The sequence below is a fragment of the Otolemur garnettii genome, unplaced genomic scaffold (genome assembly GCF_000181295.1).
Source record: "Otolemur garnettii isolate 467f Iridium unplaced genomic scaffold, OtoGar3 scaffold00044, whole genome shotgun sequence".
Classification (NCBI taxonomy): domain Eukaryota; kingdom Metazoa; phylum Chordata; class Mammalia; order Primates; family Galagidae; genus Otolemur; species Otolemur garnettii.
The window spans coordinates 2456335-2476088 of NW_003852439.1; the positions used below are offsets into that span (position 1 = coordinate 2456335).

A 19754-nucleotide genomic window follows, 5' to 3' on the forward strand; every position below is an offset into this window, starting at 1 on the left:
GGAAAGCTTGAGGCTCTGTCTCAAAAAAAAAAATTATGGTTAGATAAAGAAAAAATAAGATATATTGTTACTTTAGGCCAACTGGTAGTTTTATCAATAACAAAACTTCTACAATTCCATCAATTATATCTATGTTCAATTTATGCAAAGTGAGAGTTTAATTTCAAAGAAACGGTTAGCTAAAGCATGAATGAGATTATTTTGCAAGCTTATGCTCATAGAAAGAGCTTAAGTAAAACAATAAAACACCTTACTGCATAAATATTTTTAGTCTAGGTTCAACCCACATTATACATGTATTATAACAACCAAAATATGCAGTAGCTAAGATGTAAAAGACATTCAGATGAACCCATTTCTGCTAAAATACGTTTCTGCTGAAGTACTTTTGTGAAACAACTCATGCATTCAGTATTGCAGGGAACATAAATAGGTTATTCTATACTATATAAATGAAGTAACATACTTTCTATGAACATGCAAGCAAAGTGAAAAATTCAGTTTTAAAAGTCTAGAAAATTTAAGGCAACAGCTTCATTTTTCTTTCAATGATATCATAAAGATACAATTCATTGTTTCAAAAAGTTATTCAGATCCCTGAAATAATACATGTCCTACATATTGCAGATGTATAGTTATATATAATTATTACAGCATAATTTACAGCATATGACAATGTATTAATCATTCAAATACAAGTGCGAATATGGAGATTACCAAATGATCCTGGAGCATGACTGGATCCTTCTTACCCTTCACTGTCAGCCTGGATGTCCCCTCCTAAGAGAAGCCCTCCCTGATTGTCTCATTTAAATTAGACCTGCCTCAGTTGCTACCACACTACCTTGCTATTTCCCAATTTTCAGAGGTATTAAGATATCTGAAATTATCTTGTTTATTTCCTTGATTTTTGTCTGTCTTCCTCCATCAAAATGTAAACTCCATAAGCATAGCTACCTTTTCAGTCTTGCTCACTAAATCCCCATTACAGAGAACAGTGTCACCGCATAGTAGGATCTTGATAAAAGTATTCAATAAATGAATTAGGGTAATTACTCAAACCATAACATAAATTGGGAAAAAATAGAAAAGGGTGGACTACTATACACCAAAGAAGCTAGCAAGGAAGAATGGAATTGAGAGAATGGTAGTTTCATGGATGATCCTATTCCCAGAGAAACTGGGACCTATAAACTGCAAAGGTAACCATTTAAAAAGCCACTAGTCCATATTCCAGGATTAAGCAAGAGGGCATTATGTTTCTCACCACAACTACTACTGTCAACAAGGTTTTATTTTAATAAAGTCTTGACTACAAATCTACTGCCCCATACTTCACCATCAGGCATTACTGGTCTCCTTCTGTCAATTATTTGTCACCTGCAGCAAGTTCAGACATGCCTTGCCTTCTCCATTTATACCATGGAGTGCTACTACTGACCCTTTTCCAAATGAGCCTCTTTGCAAACCCCACAGACTCGTGGTCCTATCTGTTCCTTACCATTGCGCTGCGACAACGTCACTGAAGGGAATGGTAAAAGTGACACAGAACAGACCCTGCCTAGTTTGCAAATCAGACCTAGCTGGTAGTTTACCTATCAGTTCCCCCAAAGAAGCAAACTCGTTGAAGAGGCAGTAAATGGGAAGATTTCTACCAGTTCTATGTTCTTGACATGCTAGTTACCATCCCTAGGCCTCAGTTTCCTTCGCTGTAAAATAGGGATATTCTGAGTATCTATTTCAATGGGATTTGGGGAGAATTCAATGAGCTAATGCATGAACGCAATTAGCATACTGCTGGACACGCAGAAAGCATCAATAAATGAGGGCTGTTTTTCTCATGAAAAGAATGATGCTGATGATTTTTAACGCTAGACTGTGAACTCTGGAGGGCAGCGACAGAGCTTAGTTCCTGATAGGATTCAAACGTAACTTAAAAATGTGGAAAGGGGTACAACAGCGTCCTCATTTCGCCACCCCCAAGCCCTCCCCATCAAATCAATCTCTATGGCTGTCATTTGCCTAAAGTGGGGTAGGGCAAGGAGACTGAGATCATCACTAGGCAGTAGAAGCAAAGGGTAGGAACCACCTAGCAGCCTTACCAGCAATCGAGAATATTCGCTTTATTATGCCCCAGAGTGGCAAAGGCGGAGTAAACAGCGCTCCCAGCTTGGGCCCTAGGTTGTGGTAACCGGCGTTCAGAAATGGCCAGTGCACACCCTGGGGACACGTCCCTCCCCAGCGCCGACGGAGAGAGTAAAGAAAAAGGAACGGCCCAGTTTCATCACCAGGAGAGGATTCTCTGGCTCTGCCTCGAGTTTTATTCACCAGGGATCCTGCGCCCCCACCCCAGCGCCCTGCGCCCACCTCCCCTAGCTCCTCTGAAGACAAGGGCCGAGGGACCACCGGGGTGCCAGCACCCGAGCATCACCTCGAAGCCCGGTGCTCCCTGCCCCCGGGCTCCCGCATTCCCGCCCCCCGTGCCTTTCCAGAGGCTCGAGACCCGGGAGCCCAGCACAGAGCCCGCCCTCGGCAGCCTTAGGGCGCCAATTCTGCCTCGCTAGGCTGCCTCTCAGTTCCGACCCGTTGAGCGTCGAGGCCCCTCCTCATGCACACACCTGATTCCCCACGGTCCCGTCAGGCTTTCTCCCCTCGCCACGGACCCTGTCAGGAAGCAAGAGGCTCAATTGGTACTGACAGGCAGCAGCTCGATCCGCCGCCGCCTTCTCCTCCTCCTCCCCGCCATATTACGGGTCTCTGGCGGCAACGCGGGATCCTGGCAACCGCCGCCGCCGCCGCCACCCAGACTCCACCTCTCTGGGCCGGCGCTTCCGGTAGTTTCTCCCAGAACAGTTGGAACGGTTGGGCCTCCAGAAAACTACAATCCCCAAGGTGCATTGAGCATGCCTGCCGGAGAGGTAGTACGCACGGCCAGCGCGCTGCACGCTGGGAAACGTAGTCTTCACTGAAAGCTAGTCTTTTATGTTTAAGTCTTTTATTTGCTTGTTTTAATAGGAACCCTTTCCAGGATCTGAAGCCCCTTAAGTTCCTTGAAGTTGCCCTTTTTGTTTATCTGTGTAATGATAAGGTCTTTCTGTGTCTCGCTGAAATGTTTTCCAACGGTCCAAATTTTTTTCTCTGTAGATAAAAAATTTGCTGAATCTAAGATGCCAATTCGAAGCCGTAAGACATCTATAGCCTTTTGCAAATCAGTGGGGGGAAAAGGTAACGGGTAATAGTAAAATTTCTGAATATTTTGCAAAAATTTCTATTTAACGCGTTATCAGCTTTTAAAAATATGATTTAGTGGCCCCTTTCCATTCCCTAACTCGCCTTTACCTTCTGGCAGGGACCTTCCTTCCCTTGTCTATTTTTGCTTATGTAAAATTGCGGTTTTAAAAGTGCCTATCACAAAAGTAGCTATGCACAATTGTAACTTTGTAACTGTTGCACAGTGCCTGGTACTTAAGCCCTGAGTAGAAGTGGTAGTGGAAAGGTCACAAGCCATGGGGAGCTTGATGTTAGTTCTAACCGTGCTATTAACTGCTGACTTCTATGAAATAAGGGAATCATTAGAAACTTTTCCAGTTGCATATAATCTGATTGTGCCTCCTTTTCGAGGCTCTTTCATTCTCTCATAACCTGAAAAATTCTTCTAAAGTCCATGGAAATCAGTTTCCTGAAATAATACCGAAGCTGTTAGAAAAATAGCCATATAAGGGTGGCGCCTGTAGCTCAAAGGAGTAGGGCTCCTGCCCAGTATGCCGGAAGTGGCTGGTTCAAACCTAGCCCCGGCCAAAAACTGCAAAAAAGAAAGAAAGAAAGAAAAATAGCCATACGAAGTGTTTCCTGGGACATGGTAAATGCTCTGTAAATGTTAGCTGTGCTTAATTTCCCCCAGGAGAATGTGAGTATCACAAGAGCAAGAACCCTGCGGGGGTCACTGCGGTGTCAAAGGCAACTGAACTGGTGATGTGACACCTTGAATTGAAGTAAAATAAATAGTATAAGCATCCTGCTCCTTCAAGTTTCCCTGGACTTCAATTTATACAAGAGCAGATAAAGGAATCACTAAATTTTCTTCCAATCCTACAGTCGCTAAGCCTACACACAAGACTAAAGTAATGAGCCATATTAACCCCAGCTCATTATACTAAAATTTCCACCTTCAAAAAGAATTAGTCTATTTTTTGTTCATAAGATGGACGTACTAACATGATTCTTCACTACACTTACATGCCCAGCACTTCACCCCAAACATATAATAATATACTTTTTCATTTTAAACTTCTATTAAAACCTCCCTGCTAATCAGGGAGGTAGATTTAAGGTAGCCTATGCCTCCCGTCCCAGTTAACACGTCTTCTGAAATAAATCCTTTCTCCCTTAACGATCCTCGTTATGTCCGTAATTAGCTCTGTGCAGCGAATAACATTAAACCCCCCATAACCTGACAGTTCTTATTCCTGCCCTTCCCGCCTAGGGAGTACTGAAGGCACTTTAGAATTAGAGCCTGGGCGGGGCCTGGGGATCGGGACCGCCCTCGTTGCCATGGAGGGCCCCCGCCCCCAATGGTGCCATCCCAGGTTCTGATTGGCTGGACAGTCGGCCACCTCTCCCGAAGTGTCCGCCGCCGCCATTGTGCGGCGCTGGTCCACTCGAAGGGTGCTGGTTGTGATCAGTGCCTGGAGGGCTCTTCCTCGCTTTTCGCTTTCCTGTCCCGGGAGCCCGGCAGGTCCGGGACTCCTGTCCGTGCCGGTGCGGGCGCCGGCATGTGGCTGTGGGAGGACCAGGGTGGGCTCATGGGCCCCTTCTCCTTTCTCCTGCTGGTGCTGGTGGTGTTGACACGCAGCCCCTTTAATGCCTGCCTCCTCACAGGCAGCCTCTTCATCCTGCTGCGCATCTTCAGCTTTGAGCCGGTGCCCTCCCACAGGGCCCTGGAGGTGCTTAAGCCCCGGGACCGCGTTTCTGCCATCGCCCACCGCGGCGGCAGTCACGACGCGCCCGAGAACACGCTGGCGGCCATTCGGCAGGTGAGCCCCCCACGCCTCAGACCCCTTGGTCCTCCTGAGAGCCTGGACTTATTTAAGTCCTTCCACCGGTTCCCTGGGCTCCCCGCATAGCCTTCTCAGTTCCTCTCTCGTCCACACGGAATACGTTCCTGTGGCCCTTGATCCCTTCCAGTGTCTAGGAATCTCCGGACTACAGATGTTTGCAGACTACAGCAAATACTTATATTATATAGTTGCTACGTGCCAGATACCGAAGTTACAGCCAGGAACAAGACCCAAAAGGTCCCTGCTTTACAGAGCTTACACTGGAGTGGGAGAGACTGGCCTTAAACAAGTAAACACATAAATAAGATACTTTAAGAAAGTGATAAGTGCAATGAAAAGCAGAGTTATGAGATAAAGAATGACTAGGGAGGGAAGGAGTTATACAATTTTAGGCAAAAGTCATCAGAGGAATCCTCTCTGAAGAAGTGGCATTTGAATTGAAACCGCAATTATGAGAAGGAGCCAGCCAGGGAAAAGCAAATGCCGAGGTCTTGAGATGGAAATGGTGTTTGAATGTTGAGGCAACAGAAGAGGCGTTGTCTGGCCTGACTACCAGGAACAGAGAGCCCAGGGTGTTGCGTCAGTACAGTACAAAATGAGCCGGGTCAAGTAGGGTCTTGGTCAGTAATTGAGGTTTTGCTAAATGGATCACCTTTCACAGGACAAATCTTTGTTTTGTCCTCTAAACTACTTGAGTCATCTCCTTATCATCTGTACTCCTAAACACACATTCACTCGCACGGAACCCCGGCAGCTGAACTCATGTTCACGTTTTGCCTCCCTTTTCCACAAGACAACCCTGAGAGACTCTTAATACTACCCTGTTCTTGGCAATCTCCCAACTTCATGTTAATGCCAGCTTGCATAGTAAGAGGGCTTTTCAATTCATTGGGCACATTTGGCATTTGTGTAAATATATCTGACCCTCTTATTTCTTTGTGATCTTATTTTAACATTGAATGGATGGGGAAACCATGATACACAGCTCCTTTTGAAATGTAGCCTTCTGATTCCATGCCCCAGTGCTCTTTGTCATAGATGAGAATATGTTCCAGGATGTAAAAACTTGGAGGGGAGTGATATTGTGTAATGAGCAAATTACTTAAGTTCCCTATGACCATTCATGGTCATGACTAGGGTGTGCCGCAAGTAAGGCATCCTTTGGCGCCTCTCTTTGCCCTCTTCTCAGCTTTGACCTCGGTGTCACCATCTGTAAAATGGAAATAATAATGCTATCTACAATATAGGTTGTGAGGATTCAGTGAGCTAATACGCATAAAGTAAAGCCTGGTAAGACTTATACAGGTATAAACTGCTATTCCAAGAATCCAAAGATGACTTGATTCTTTAACATCAAGGTAAAAAAATTAAGTCTAAAGAGGGGAAAAGGTCAGGTAGGCAACCTTGACTTAATGGGGAGCAACTGATTTTTTGTGTATACCAAGGTTAAACATCTCTTATGCTTCTCTCCACTTGGTTTTTTGTGATGAAAGAGAAACAGCAGCTTTTTAAAAAATAAATCTAGGCTCGGCGCCTATAGCTCAACCGGCTAAGGCGCCAGCCACGTACACCTAAGGTGGCGGGTTCGAATCCCCAGCCCGGACCCGCCAAACAACAATGACGGCTGCAACCAAAAAAATAGCCGGGCGTTGTGGCGGGCACCTGTGGTCCCAGCTACTTGGGAGGCGGAGGCAGGAGACTTGCTTGAGCCCGGGAGTTGGAGGTTGCTGTGAGCTGTAATGCCATGGCACTCTACCCAGGGGGACAGCTTGAGGCTCTGTCTCAAAATAAATAAATAAATAAATAAATCTAAAGCTATGGAAGAATGTATTTTGCATTCTTAAACTCAGGGAGGTCTGATGAATTTATATATATGGGCAGTCCCCAGGTAACGAGTGAGATAGGTTCTGTAGGTTTGTTCTTAGGTTGAATTTGTATGTAAGTTGGAACAGATACCTATTACCTGTAATAGCCTCCATTTATAAATGAAAGTTGTATGTAAGTTAGATGTTTGTAACTTAGGGACTGCCTGTGCATATGTTAGTATTACATTTTATTTCCTATTAGATACCATTGTCATATAAAGAAGGATGATAATTACTATAGAAAAAAAGTACATAATTGTCATTGGCTTCCATTTTAACTTTACCTTGATGTAAATTGCCTTAAAGTATAGATCACTGTTAACTGAGTGCAGGAAATATTCTTAGGTATTTCCTGACAGACGAAGCAGTTTGACTAGGAACATGTTTGACTGAATGCAAATCATACTAAATGATGAGGAAGTATGTATGTGAAATACACATACGCCTCTAGTGTTTCATATCCTGTTGTGTTGCAAAGGGATTATATTAAATTACATTCATGTGGCTCAAGTGGCTAAGGCAGCAGCCACATACACCTAAGATGGCGGGTTCGAATCCAGCCCAGGCCCGCCAAACAACAATGATGGCTGCAACCAAAAAATAACCGGCTGTTGTGGCAGGTGCCTGTGGTCCCAGCTACTTGGGTGACAGAGTCAGGAGACTTGCTTGAGCCCAGGACTTGGAGGTTGCTGTGAGCTGTGATGCCATGGCACTCTACCCAGGGGGATAGCTTGAGGCTCTGTCTCAAAAAAATAAAATAAAATAAAATAATAAATTACATTCATGTCTTATATATTTAAGTTAGCATGTCTTTGTGTAATGTAATAATGGTAATAAACATTGTGCCAAGTTAGTTCCTGGTCTTAAGAGGAAATGAGATGTGGTAATTAAGCTTGTTGAAATATAAGGTCATTACCAGTGAACTTTTTTAGCTATAATAGTATTTAACTTCTGAATATACAGTTTAGAAGACAAAGCTGTGACCTCTCTGTTGACTTCAAAAGAAACATGGTAGTCGTCTGTATCTGTGAGTTCCCATTCCTGAGATTCAACAAAGCCAGATTGAAAATATTTCGGAAAACAAAAAAAAATAATAAAAAATAACAATACAGGCTCCGTGCCATAGCACAGTGGTTATGACTCCAGCCATATGCACTTAGGGTGGTGGGTTTGAGCCTGGCCCAGGCTGTATAAACAGCAATGACAGCTGCAACAAAAAATAGCCGGGTGTTGTGGCGGGTGCCTGTAGTCCTAGCTACTTGGGAGGCTGAGGCAAGAGAGTTGCTTACGCCCAAGAGTTTGAGATTGCTGTGAGCTGTGACGCCATGGCACCTAGAGTGACATAGTAAGACTCTGTCTCAAAAAAAAAAAAAAAATTAAATGAAACTAGGTTGTTTAAGGAACTTCTGTACATCCTTTTACTTAAAGTCACGGTTTCCAGGAACTCAGTGCTGTCATTTAGTGAGGACTATATATAAAAGGATGTCTGTAAGTTATGTGAAAATACTATACCATTTTATATAAGGGTTTGGGGCATCAGCTGATTTTGGTATCCCTGGGAGCTCTGAAACCAATCCTTCCTGGGGATACCAAGGGACAACTGTACATACTTTTATTTCCATCCAAGTTTGGTTTTTGTCCTATCCTCTTCTTATCCCTTTGCATGTTTGCTGCTCATACCACATACCTTATATTCTTAAACATTTTCCTATGTAAAAAAATCAAGGAGGATGTTCTGACAGTGGTAGAATTTCTGGTAGACTTTAAACTAGATATAGAAGTTAAAACTTGATATACGTGAAATAAATGTGTTCCAAAATCAATATACTGTAATGTTTTAAACAATGGCAAAGGAATGAAATTATACCCACAGTACATTTACTATACAGGGACTAGAATGAAAGTACAAATCAGGTCATATCCTGCTATGATTTAAAACCCTCCAGTGTTTTCCTGTTGCAGTTAGATAAAATCAGAACACCTTTTGTTGTGTACCTTTCTCAAGGCCCCTGCTCTCTCTGTTTCAGCCACCCTCAGGGTTTGTTAGAACACTTTTGGCTTCCTGTAATAGCAAACCCAACTTCAAATATCTTAGTCAATGAGCAGACTTACTATCTCACATTGCAGGAGAGGTGGGGACCGGGGAGGTGGAGGAAGTATGACCTCCAGCTGTTCAGTTTGTGATTATGGACAACCCAGGTTCTATTGATCGATTGTATTTGCTAGCCCTCATTGTAGTTGCCAGGTGGCCAGTGCCATCCCAGGCATCACACTCTTTATACCAGAATCCATTTTCAAGGAAAGACTCCACTCCCTCTTTCTTGTGTCTGAGAAGCCTTCCTTCCTTGTGGGTTGGGAATAGTTCAGGTTATTACTCAAGCACAGGGGAAAGCTGAGCACTGGAGCAAGAACATGTCTCCATTGTCAGGGCAGAAAAAGAGAAATAGATTTGAAGGTAATCAACATTTTCTGCCATCTGGGGTGCCCTTCTACCTTGTGACCTTGGTATTATACTTGGTTTCTTCTGCTTGGAAGGCCATTTCCCAGCTCTTTGTATGATTACTCCTTTTTACCATTAAGGTCTCAGCCAGCTCAAATGTCATATTCTCAGAGAAGACTTCCCTGGTCTCCTTGTCTAGTGATCCCCACCTTAACCTTCACATTACTCTATTTCTTCTTCAAAATACAAAAAGTATTTATCATTATTGTGATTTATGTGTGACATGTTTGCAATCTGTTTCTCCCTACTTAAATGTAAGATCCATGATCCTTTTCTCTCTTGCTCACCACTATCTCACTGCTTCGATCAGTGCCTGAGACATAACAGGCACTCAGTAAATACTTGTGGACTTTCCCCTCTTGCTTACCACTATCTCACTGCTTAGAATGGTCCCTGATAAATAGTAGGTACTCAGTAAATATTTGTAGAAAGTACTATGGAGTACAAATAGTATGTCCATTGAGGAAAGTTATTCAACTTTATTAGCCATCAGAGAAATGCGTATTATTAATAAAACCACAATGAAATATCACTTCATGCCCACTAGAATGGAAATAATCAAAATGATAGAAAATAACAAGTGTTGGCAAAGATGTTGAGAAATTGGAACCTTCATACACTGCTAGTGGAAAAATAGCATCTGGCAGTTCCTTTAAAGGTTAATCGGACAGTCCTTATATGACCGAGCATTTCTACTCTTCTGCTCCAAGAAAATTGAAAACAAGCCAGCCATGGTAGCATACACCTATAGTCCTGTAGCCAGGGTGCCAGAATGGGGAACATGAGCCAAACGTTCATGTGGGTTAAAGGTGTCCTTTATTAATAAGATTCAGAATCCCAGGAAAACAGGGAGATTATTCTCAAAGCCTTCCTTACTTTGAGGGAACTTCATAGAATTCTTATACCCTTCCTCAAAGTTACTGTTTTTAGCTATACATCAATCACCCAGCCCTCTAATCTCTAGCCACAGGACACTGTCACATTCTTATCTGTTCCATCTGTTGGTTTTTCTTCAGCTCAGAGTCAGGATGACCTTCATGGTGTCAGGTGGGGGAGGGGTGGATGTCACTGACTGATATGGTGGCTATGACCGACTAATAACTAGTTAGGTCTTTTTTTTTTTTTTAATTTTGTTGGGGATTCATTGAGGGTACACAGAACCAGGTTACATTGATGGCTTTTGTTAGGTAAGTACCCTCTTATATGTGTGTCCTGCCCCCTTGACCACCCCAACCCCCTCCCTCCTTCCCTTTCTCAGCTCTCCCCATCCCCCACCCCCACTGTGTACTAGGACCTTAATTGTCCTCATATCAGAATTGAGTATATAGGATTCTTATTTCTCCATTCTTACAAATAATGTGTTCCACCTCCATCTAGGTTAATACAAAAGATGTAAAGGCTCCATCTTTTTTAGTGGCTGAATAGTATTCCATGGTATACATATACCACAGCTTGTTAATCCATTCCTGGGTTGGTGGGCATTCAGACAAAACCTTGATAACTAGGATCTACAGAGAACTTAAATTAACAACATAAAAAGAGCCAATAATCCCTTAGATCACTGGGCAAGAGAGATAAATAGAATCTTCTGTAAAGAAGACAGACGAATGGCCGAGAAACATATGAAAAAATGCTCATCATCCCTAATTTTTTCTTTTTTTTTTTTGAGACTAAGCCTCAAGGTATCGCCCTGGGTAGAGTGCCATGGCATCACAGCTCACAGCAACCTCCAACTCCTGGGCTCAAGTGAGTCTCCTGCCTCAACCTCCCAAGTAGCTGGGACTACAGGCGCCCACCACATCTCCCAGCTATTTTTTGATTACAGCCGTAATTGTTGTTTTGGTGGGCCTGGGCTGGATTTGAACCCACCACCTTAGGTGTATGTGGCTGGCGCCTTAGCCACTTGAGCCACATGTGCCAAGCCATCATCCCTAATTATTAGAGAAATGAAAATCAAAACCACCCTGAGATATCATATAACCCCAGTGAGAATGGCCCACATCACAAAGTCTCAAAACTGCAGATGCTAGCATGAGTGTGGAGAGAAGGGAACACTCTTACACTGCTGGTGGGACTGCAAACTAATACAACCTTTTTAGAAGGCAGTATGGAGAACCCTCAAAGAACTCCAGCTAGACCTCCCATTTGATCCGTAATCCAATTGCTGGGTATCTACCCAGAAGAAAAAAAAAATCTTTTACCACAAGGACACTTGCACTAGACTGTTTATTGCAGCTCAATTTACAATCACCAAAATGTAGAAACTAGTTAGATCCTTAAATAACGTTTACAGCTAAGGGCACAGGGGTTTGAAGCTATTTCTCCTCTTACAGTCCCAGCTACTAGGGAGGCTGAGGTAGAAGGATTGCAAGTCTAGGAGTTAGAAGCCCGCCTGAGCATTATAGTGAGACTGAGACTCCATCTTAAAAAAAGAAAAAAGAAAGAAAAATTGAAAACACTCATCCACCCAAAAACTTATACATGAATGTTCATAACAGCATTGTTAATAATTTCCAACAAAGTGCAAACAACACACATGTCTATCAGCTGATAAATGGATGAATAAAATGTGGTATATCCATGCTATAGAATGTTTATTCAACCATAAAAAAGAAGGCAGTCCTGGGCAGCGCCTATGGCTCAAAGGAGTAGGGCGCCAGCCCCATATGCCGGAAGTGGCGGGTTCAAACCCAGCCCAAAACTGCAAAAAAAGAAAAAAAAAAAAGAAGGTAGTCCTAATACATGCTGTAACGTGGAACCTTGAAAACATTATACTAAATGAAAGAAGTCAATCACAAAAGACTACTTATTTAATTCTATTAAATAAAATTGTCCAGAATAGGCAAATTCTTAACAGACAGAAGACTGGTGGTTGCCAGGGGTTGAGATGGTGGGAGCATAAAATTCGGACTCACTGCTAATGGGTACCAGGTTTCCTTTTAAGTATCCACAAATTGTCCACATTAAAATGTCCACAAATTGATTGTGGGGATAGTTCCAAAACTCTGTAAATATACTGAAAAGCCGTTGAATTGTTCGCTTTGAATGGGTGAATTGTTTAGTATAAAAATAACTTAAAAGTTAGTAACTAGACTCAGCGCCTGTGGCTCAAGCGGCTAAGGCACCAGCCACATACACCTAAGGTGGCGGGTTCGAATCCCCAGCCTGGCCCGCCAAACAACAATGATGGCTGCAACAAAAAAATGGCCGGTAGTTGTGGCGGGCGCCTGTAGTCCCAGCTACTTTGTTAGGCTGAGGCAGGAGACTCGCTTGAGCCCAGGAGTTGGAGGTTGCTGTGAGCTGTGATGCCATAGCACTCTACCCAGGGGGATAGCTTGAGGCTCCGTCTAAAAAAAAAAAAAAGTTAGTAACTAAAAAGGGTTATGATTCTCAACTTGATTAGAATGGAAAATCTCATTGAAAAACCTCTGTGCCGGGGTGGCGCCTGTGGCTGAAAGGAGTAGGACATCCGCCCCATATATATGCCAGAGGTGGTGGTTTCAATCCCAGCTCTAGCCAAAACTGCAAAAAAAAGAAAAAAACAAAAACCTCTGTTCCATTCTGTATTCTGGTAGTAGAGTCAATGGTTTTCTTCCTCGTCAGTGACCACTGAATAAGTTCTTACTGGGTATTAACTTCTATTACAGGGATTAGTTTGAAAGATACATTTCAGTGAAACATTTTAGAAGCCATTTAACACATTAACTGCCTTGTGAGGTATGAACTGTTTTTCAAGTTTACACATTAACTTTTTACATCATTTTCAAGTTTTTATATTACGTTTTATTGTTGTATGTTTTAGGATCATTTTGTTTTCCAAGTTTCTTTCTATTTTAGTAAATAAAACACTAGGGCCCCAAGGAAAAAAAATTTTTTCTAGTGTGGCGGTGTGTTAAATATAATGAATTTATCAACACAAACTTTTTTTTTTTTTTGGAAACAGAGTCTCACTATATCACTCATGGTAGAGTGCCATGGTGTCAAACTCACAGCAACCTCAAACTCTTGGGCTTAAACAATTCTCTTGCTTCAGCCTTCCAAGTAGCTAGGACTACAAGCGCCCATCACAACACCCAGCTATTTTTGTTGTTGTCGTCATTATTGTTGTTGTTGTTGTTGTTTAGCAGGCCCAGGTGGCATTTGAATCCACCAGCCCCAGTGTATGTGGCCGGAGCCCAAGCCACTGAAGTACAGGTGCTGAGCCTAAGGCAGACTTTTTTTTTTTCAACTTTATCTAAGTGTAATTTACATACAATAAAGATATTTTAAGTACAAATTTCGATGATTTTTGGAAATATGTACAACTCAAATCCATTTCCTAAACTATTTTTTGGTGCCCCTTTGGAATTCAGCTCCTTCCCCTGCTTCTGCCCCATGGCAACATTGATCTGGTTTCTATTACTATACTTTCCTATATTGGACTATACTGCTACTGAACTTTGTTACTGTAGTTCCAAACCAACAAACAACATAAAAATGGAATAAAATTGCAACATTTATGTGAGCTAGCTTATGTGAAATTTGCATGTTTAGAAGAGAAAGATGATAATGGTAAGATAAATTTCCCAACATGAAGAGATGAGTGTGAAGTACAGGCATACCTTATTTTGTTGAACTTCCCTTTATTGCACTTTACAGAGAGTGTGTTTTTTACAAATTGGAGTTTTCTGGCAACCTTGCCTCAGGCAAGTCTGTTAGTAGCTTCATTTTTCCAACAGCACATTCTCATTTCTTGTCTATGTGTCACATTTTGGTAATTCTTGCAATATTTCAGACTTTTTCCATTAGTATTATATCTGTTCTGGTGATCTGTTACTATTGTAATTGTTTTGGAGTGCCCTGCCCATATGAAATGGTGAACTTAATCATCGCTGTGTGTTCTGATTGCTCTACGGAACAGCCATCCTGTCTCTCTCCTCAAGATTCTCTGTTCCCTGAGATACAATAACATTGACATTAGGCCAGTTAATCATTGACATTAGGCCACCCTGCAGTGGCCTCTAAGTGGGAGGAAGAGTAGTAGCACGTGTCTCACTTTAAATAAAAACCTAGAAATAACTAAGCTTTGTGAAGGCATGTCTAAAGCTGAGATAGGCAGAAAACTAGCTGGCCAAGTTGTGACTGCAAAGGGAAAGTTCTTGAAGGAAACTAAGAATATTTGCTATTCCAGTGAACACACCACTGATACGAAAGCAAAACAACATTATTGCTGATATGGAGGGACAGAAGATCAAACCAGCCACATCATTTCCTTAAGCCAAATCCAGAGCAAGGCCCCAACTCTCTTCAATTCTTTGAAGACCACAAGAGATGAAGAGCTAGGCGGTGCCTGTGGCTCAGTGGGTAGGGACCAGTCCCATATACTGAGGGTGGCGGGTTCGAGTCCAGCCCAGGCCAAACTGCAACAAAAAATAGCCGCACGTTATGGTGGGCACCTGTAGTCCCAGCCACTCAGGAGACTGAGGCAAGAGAATCGCCTAAGCCCAGGAGTTGGAGGTGCCGTGAGCTGTGACGCCACAGTACTCTACCAGGGGTGATAAAGTGAGATTCTGTGTCTAAAAAAAAAGAGGTAAAGAGCTGCAGAAGAAAATTTGAAACAGACAGAGACTGGTTCATAAAACTTAAGGAAAGAAACTTTCTCTGTAACATAAAAGTGCAAGGTGAAGCAGCAAATGCTGATGTAGAAGTTGCAGCAAGTTATCCAGAAGATCTAGCTAAGATCCTTAGTGAAGGTGCCTCCACTGAACAGATTTCTAGTGTCCAGCAGCCGTCAATATCGAGGCTAGACCCTCCACTAGCAAAAAGATCGTTACTCAGTGAAAGCTCAGATGATTCTTAGTATTCTTTTTTTAGAGACAGCTTCTCACTTTGTCGCCCTCAGTAGAGTGCTGTGGCGTCACAGCGCCCTACTCACTGAACCATAGGAGCTGCCCAATTGTTAGTATTTTTTAACAATAAAGTATGTTTTAATTTAGGTGTATTCGTTGTGTTTTAGATAATGCTTTTGCACACTCAGTAGACTACAATATAGTGTAAACATACCTTTTATACTATGTATACACTGGGAAACCAAAACATTTGTGTGACTTCTGTTGTTGGAATACTTACTTCACTATCATAGTCTGGAACTGAGCCTGCAATATCTCTGAAGTATGCCTGTATAGACTAATGTATGAATTAGAACCAGGTATTTATCTTTCGTCTCTATAATTGGAATATATAGAAGTGTTGGTAAAGAAAGTTGAATGCAGTCATTACACAATATGGTGTAAGAAACTCTAATATAGTGTTTCTTTTTTTTTAGAGACAGAGTCTCAGTTTATCACCCTCGGTAGAGTGTTACGGCATCACAGCTCACAGCAACCTTCAACTCCTGGGCTCAATCGATTCCCTTGCTTCAGCCTCCCTAGTAGCTGGGACCATAGTTGCCCGCCACAACACTCGGCTATTTTTTTGTTGCAGTTTGGCCAGAGCCGGGTTTGAACCCACCACCCTCGGTATATGGGCTGGCGCCCTACCCGCTGAGCCACAGGCACCACCCCAGTGTTTCTTTTATAGAAATTTTATTTTTGTCTTTTGTCTTTGGCCTTAATAAACTACTTAGAAAAAAACAAATGAACTATTCATTTGTTTTAGCATTTTTGTTAACATACCACATCTCACCATTCTTATTTTTTTGTGTCATAATCGAATAAAGATGAACAGAAGTATAATTTAATCCAATTATAGTGCCGGCAACAAAGAATAAGGATAAAATTTATGTTACAGTGAGAAAAATGTACCATATGTTTTGTTTTACCTTATAAAATATATAGCCTATGTTGACATCCCAGTATATTATTCTGTCTTTAATTTATAAAAGCCATATCTTTTAAAATAATCAGTATAGGGGTGGCGCCTGTGGCTCAGTGAGTAAGGTGTCAGCCCCATATACCGAGGGTGGTGAGTTCAAACCCAGCCCCGGCCAAACTGCAACAACAACAACAACAAAAAAGTTCATATAAAATAATCAGTATAGATTATTGAAATGACTTTTTCGCTAGGCTTGTCTAATCCTAATTGCTTAAATGCATAGAGTGCCACCTCTGAGCCAGGCATCAAGCTTGGTAATTTACATGCATTATTTCTAAATCTCCACAACTCCTCTTAGGATCATTATAGAAATATCATTTTAAAAATGATAAAACTGAGGCTAGAGTGGATAAGTAACTTGACTAAATGACATGGCTAGTTAGTGATGGAATTGGGATGGGAGGTGGATATCAAGATCATATATGTGAAGATCAAACTTTGAAGTTTAGAAGAAAATATAGTTGTGTATCTTTGGTACATGAGAGTAGGAAAGGATTTTTTTTTTTAAGTAGAAAAATTTCTACCCGTAACAGTCAAGGGTGATAAATTTGATTAATTTACCTTTAAAAATTCAATAGACCCTCCATAGTTGACTACCTCCCTACATTGACCACCTCCTTAAGTTGACTTAATTTTCAGAGACTGGATGTTCACCACATGTATGTATCAGTAGAGTAGGTCTAATTCCTTATGTTGACTGGTTCGTTACAGTCCCTTGGGTGGGCAGCTGACACAGGTTCTACTATATGGTGTTTCCTAGAAGTAGTCTTGGTGTTGTTGTAACAGAGGGTGGAGTTAAACCAACAAAACCTGACTCATCTTGTTTATGTCAAAGTAGTGAGATATGTGACTCATCAGCAAACACGAAGTAATCTTCAGAGCTATTGTACCGACAAAGAGCAGGTGAAACATGGAATTTGTCTAATTATTTGTAAGCCATAGATGACGCATATAGTAAAAGCATCCAGAAAAGACTTAAGTTCCTTGAGTCTCCCTGTCTGCTACTGTGAGAGTGGGAAGGGTAGGGAAATTTGAAGTTTTTAAAGGATCAGTCAAGAGTTGAAGTAAGGTTAACATCCGTGCAAAATAAAGAAGTCATGGTTGCTTTTTGGTAGGAGAAGCAGAAGGAATCAATAAGAACAGTTATCTAGGCCTGGTGCCGCGGCATACCTGTAAACCTAGCACTCTGAGAGGCTGAGGCAAGTGGCTTGCCTGATTTCAGGAGTTCAAGACCAGCTTGAGGCAGTGTGAGACCCTGTCTCTAAAAATGACTGGGTGTAGTGGCGGCCACCTATAGTCTCAGCTGGTAGGGAGGCTGAGGCAAGAGAATCACTTGAGCCCAAGAGTTTGAGGTTGATGTGAGCAATGATGCCACAGCACTCTACCGAGGGTGACAAAGTAAGACTCTGTCTCAAAAATAAATAAATAAACCAGCTACTTAGCCTTGTTGGTCTTCTGAGTGTTTAGATGCAAAATGATGTTTGTGGCCATTTGACAGTAATATTGTTGATGTTTTTGTTAAGGCAGCTAAGAATGGAGCAACAGGAGTGGAGCTGGACCTTGAATTTACTTCTGACGGGGTTCCTGTCTTGATGCATGATAACACAGTAGATAGGACAACTGATGGGACTGGTCGATTGTGTGATTTGACATTTGAACAAGTTAGGAAGCTTAATCCTGCAGCAAATCACAGACGCAGGTAAGTAGTTTATTGTCGTTTAAACATACCTTTTAGCTTTTATTGGCGGTCACAGACTAGGCCCTTTCTAATTACATTTCTGCTTCAGGAGAGTCATTTCACTTTGTTTTGTTTTAAACTATAAATGGGTTTCCTAAGTAAGGAGCAGGTGCCAGAAAGAACAGAAATGTGGCATTATGTTTTTAATCTTTCCAACTGAGAATTATTCTTATAATAATACTCTGTCTAGACACTAACAAATAGTTACTTTATACTGTCATTTAAATTATAGAAAGATAGGCTTGGCACCTGTGCCTCAAGCAGCTAAGGCGCCAGCCACATACACCTAAGCTGGAGGGTTCAAGTCCAGCCCAGGCCCACCAAACAACAATGACAGCTGCAACCAAAAAATAGCCAGGCATTGTGGCAACTGCCTGTAGTCCCAGCTACTTGGCAGGCGGAGGCAGGAGAATCGCTTAAGCCCAGGAATTGGAGGATGCTGTGAGCTGTGATACCACGGCACTGTACCCAGGGTAACAGCTTGAAGCTCTGTCTAAAAAAAAAAAAAGAAAAGAAAGATAAAAAAGAGAAAAACAGAACTTCAAAATAAATAGATAAATAAATTATAGAAACATGAGGCTAAAAGTTATCACTTGTCTTCATATACACCAGGAAACAAATTATGCATTCTTTTAAATAAATCTTTGAGTGGTAAGATCACCTTTTAACCTAACCCTTTTAATTCTTCATATCCTCGTAACAAGCTTCTGAGGAATCACACTTACAGAAATAGTATCCTGGAAATCATCTAGAATAGTACTGTACAGTAGAACTTTATGCAATGATGGAAAGACTCAGTGCTATCTAATATGATCACCAGCTGTGCCTACTGAGACCTTGAAATTGGCCTGTGAGACTGAGGAAGTGAATTTTAAATGTAAATTTAAACTTAAATAGCCATATGTGGCTACCATATTAGATAGGTAAGTAGTTATAGTTAAGTCTATATTGATCTAGATGATCTAGATCAATCTTGCTTTTAGAGAAAATCCCAGAAAAGTTAAATGACTTACTTGAGGATATAGAACTAGTCCATAAAGAAGCCAAGACTAGAATCTAGATATCCTAGTTCCTAGGTCAAAGAAACATCCACTATATCATGCTGTCTTTGGTTGCATCCAATGTCTCTTAACCCCTTGCGAGTATAAGGTCTTTTAGATGTCTAATTTGAGTCTCTCCTGGCATGTTTAAATTGGTATCTTCCAAAGTGTATATATCAGAGCTAGTCCTATAAGATGTTCTGCAAGAAAAGTGTTCTATGATCAAATACTATCAGACACTATACTCTGGTTATTCCTCTTGGGGACATTACAGTCCACATCAATCACTTCTTACCTTTAACACAGAGTTTCTCAAACTTATATGACCATAGAACCCACACTCTGACCATAGCTACCAGAGTAGCTATAAACACTCTTAGAATTGGTATACTGGGTAATATATTTAGAATGTAGTCATCTGAATCCCTCTCCTCTTATCTTTGTAATACTGAAAAGGGTGTACTTACTGTTATTGAGGTAATATCAGTTATCTGAACAGTGATCAATGCTCCTTGAATATTGAGTGTTTGATGCAGTGATTAAGTTATCATTCTCCCTAAAAGACAATTTAGACTTTATTTTCCTAGGATAGGAAAGAAATTAAAGTCAGCCAAAGGAAATCATACTGCAGACTGGAAAGAATATTGATAATACTTGAAAGTTACAAGTCGGCTCGGCGCCTATAGCTCAACCGGCTAAGGC

General features: G+C 41.6%; 2 protein-coding genes across 3 annotated transcripts in view; one reads left to right on the forward strand and one right to left on the reverse strand.

The window, feature by feature from the left end:
* Positions 1 to 2711, reverse strand: part of CCP110 (centriolar coiled-coil protein 110) — a 26860-nt gene extending 24149 nt beyond the window's left edge. The window contains exon 1 of the mRNA XM_023513775.1: positions 2664 to 2711. The gene's annotated coding sequence lies outside the window, so the exon portion shown is untranslated. The remainder of the gene's footprint in view (positions 1 to 2663) is intronic.
* A 1886-nt stretch (positions 2712 to 4597) lies between these two features.
* The window catches only part of GDE1 (glycerophosphodiester phosphodiesterase 1), a 31280-nt gene continuing 16123 nt past the window's right edge, over positions 4598 to 19754 (forward strand). For both annotated transcript variants that reach the window (XM_003790709.3, XM_023513773.1), the window contains exons 1-2: positions 4598 to 5033; positions 17798 to 17973. In XM_003790709.3, the coding sequence (XP_003790757.1) occupies positions 4773 to 5033; positions 17798 to 17973 (437 nt within the window). In that variant the 5' untranslated portion in view covers positions 4598 to 4772. The remainder of the gene's footprint in view (positions 5034 to 17797; positions 17974 to 19754) is intronic.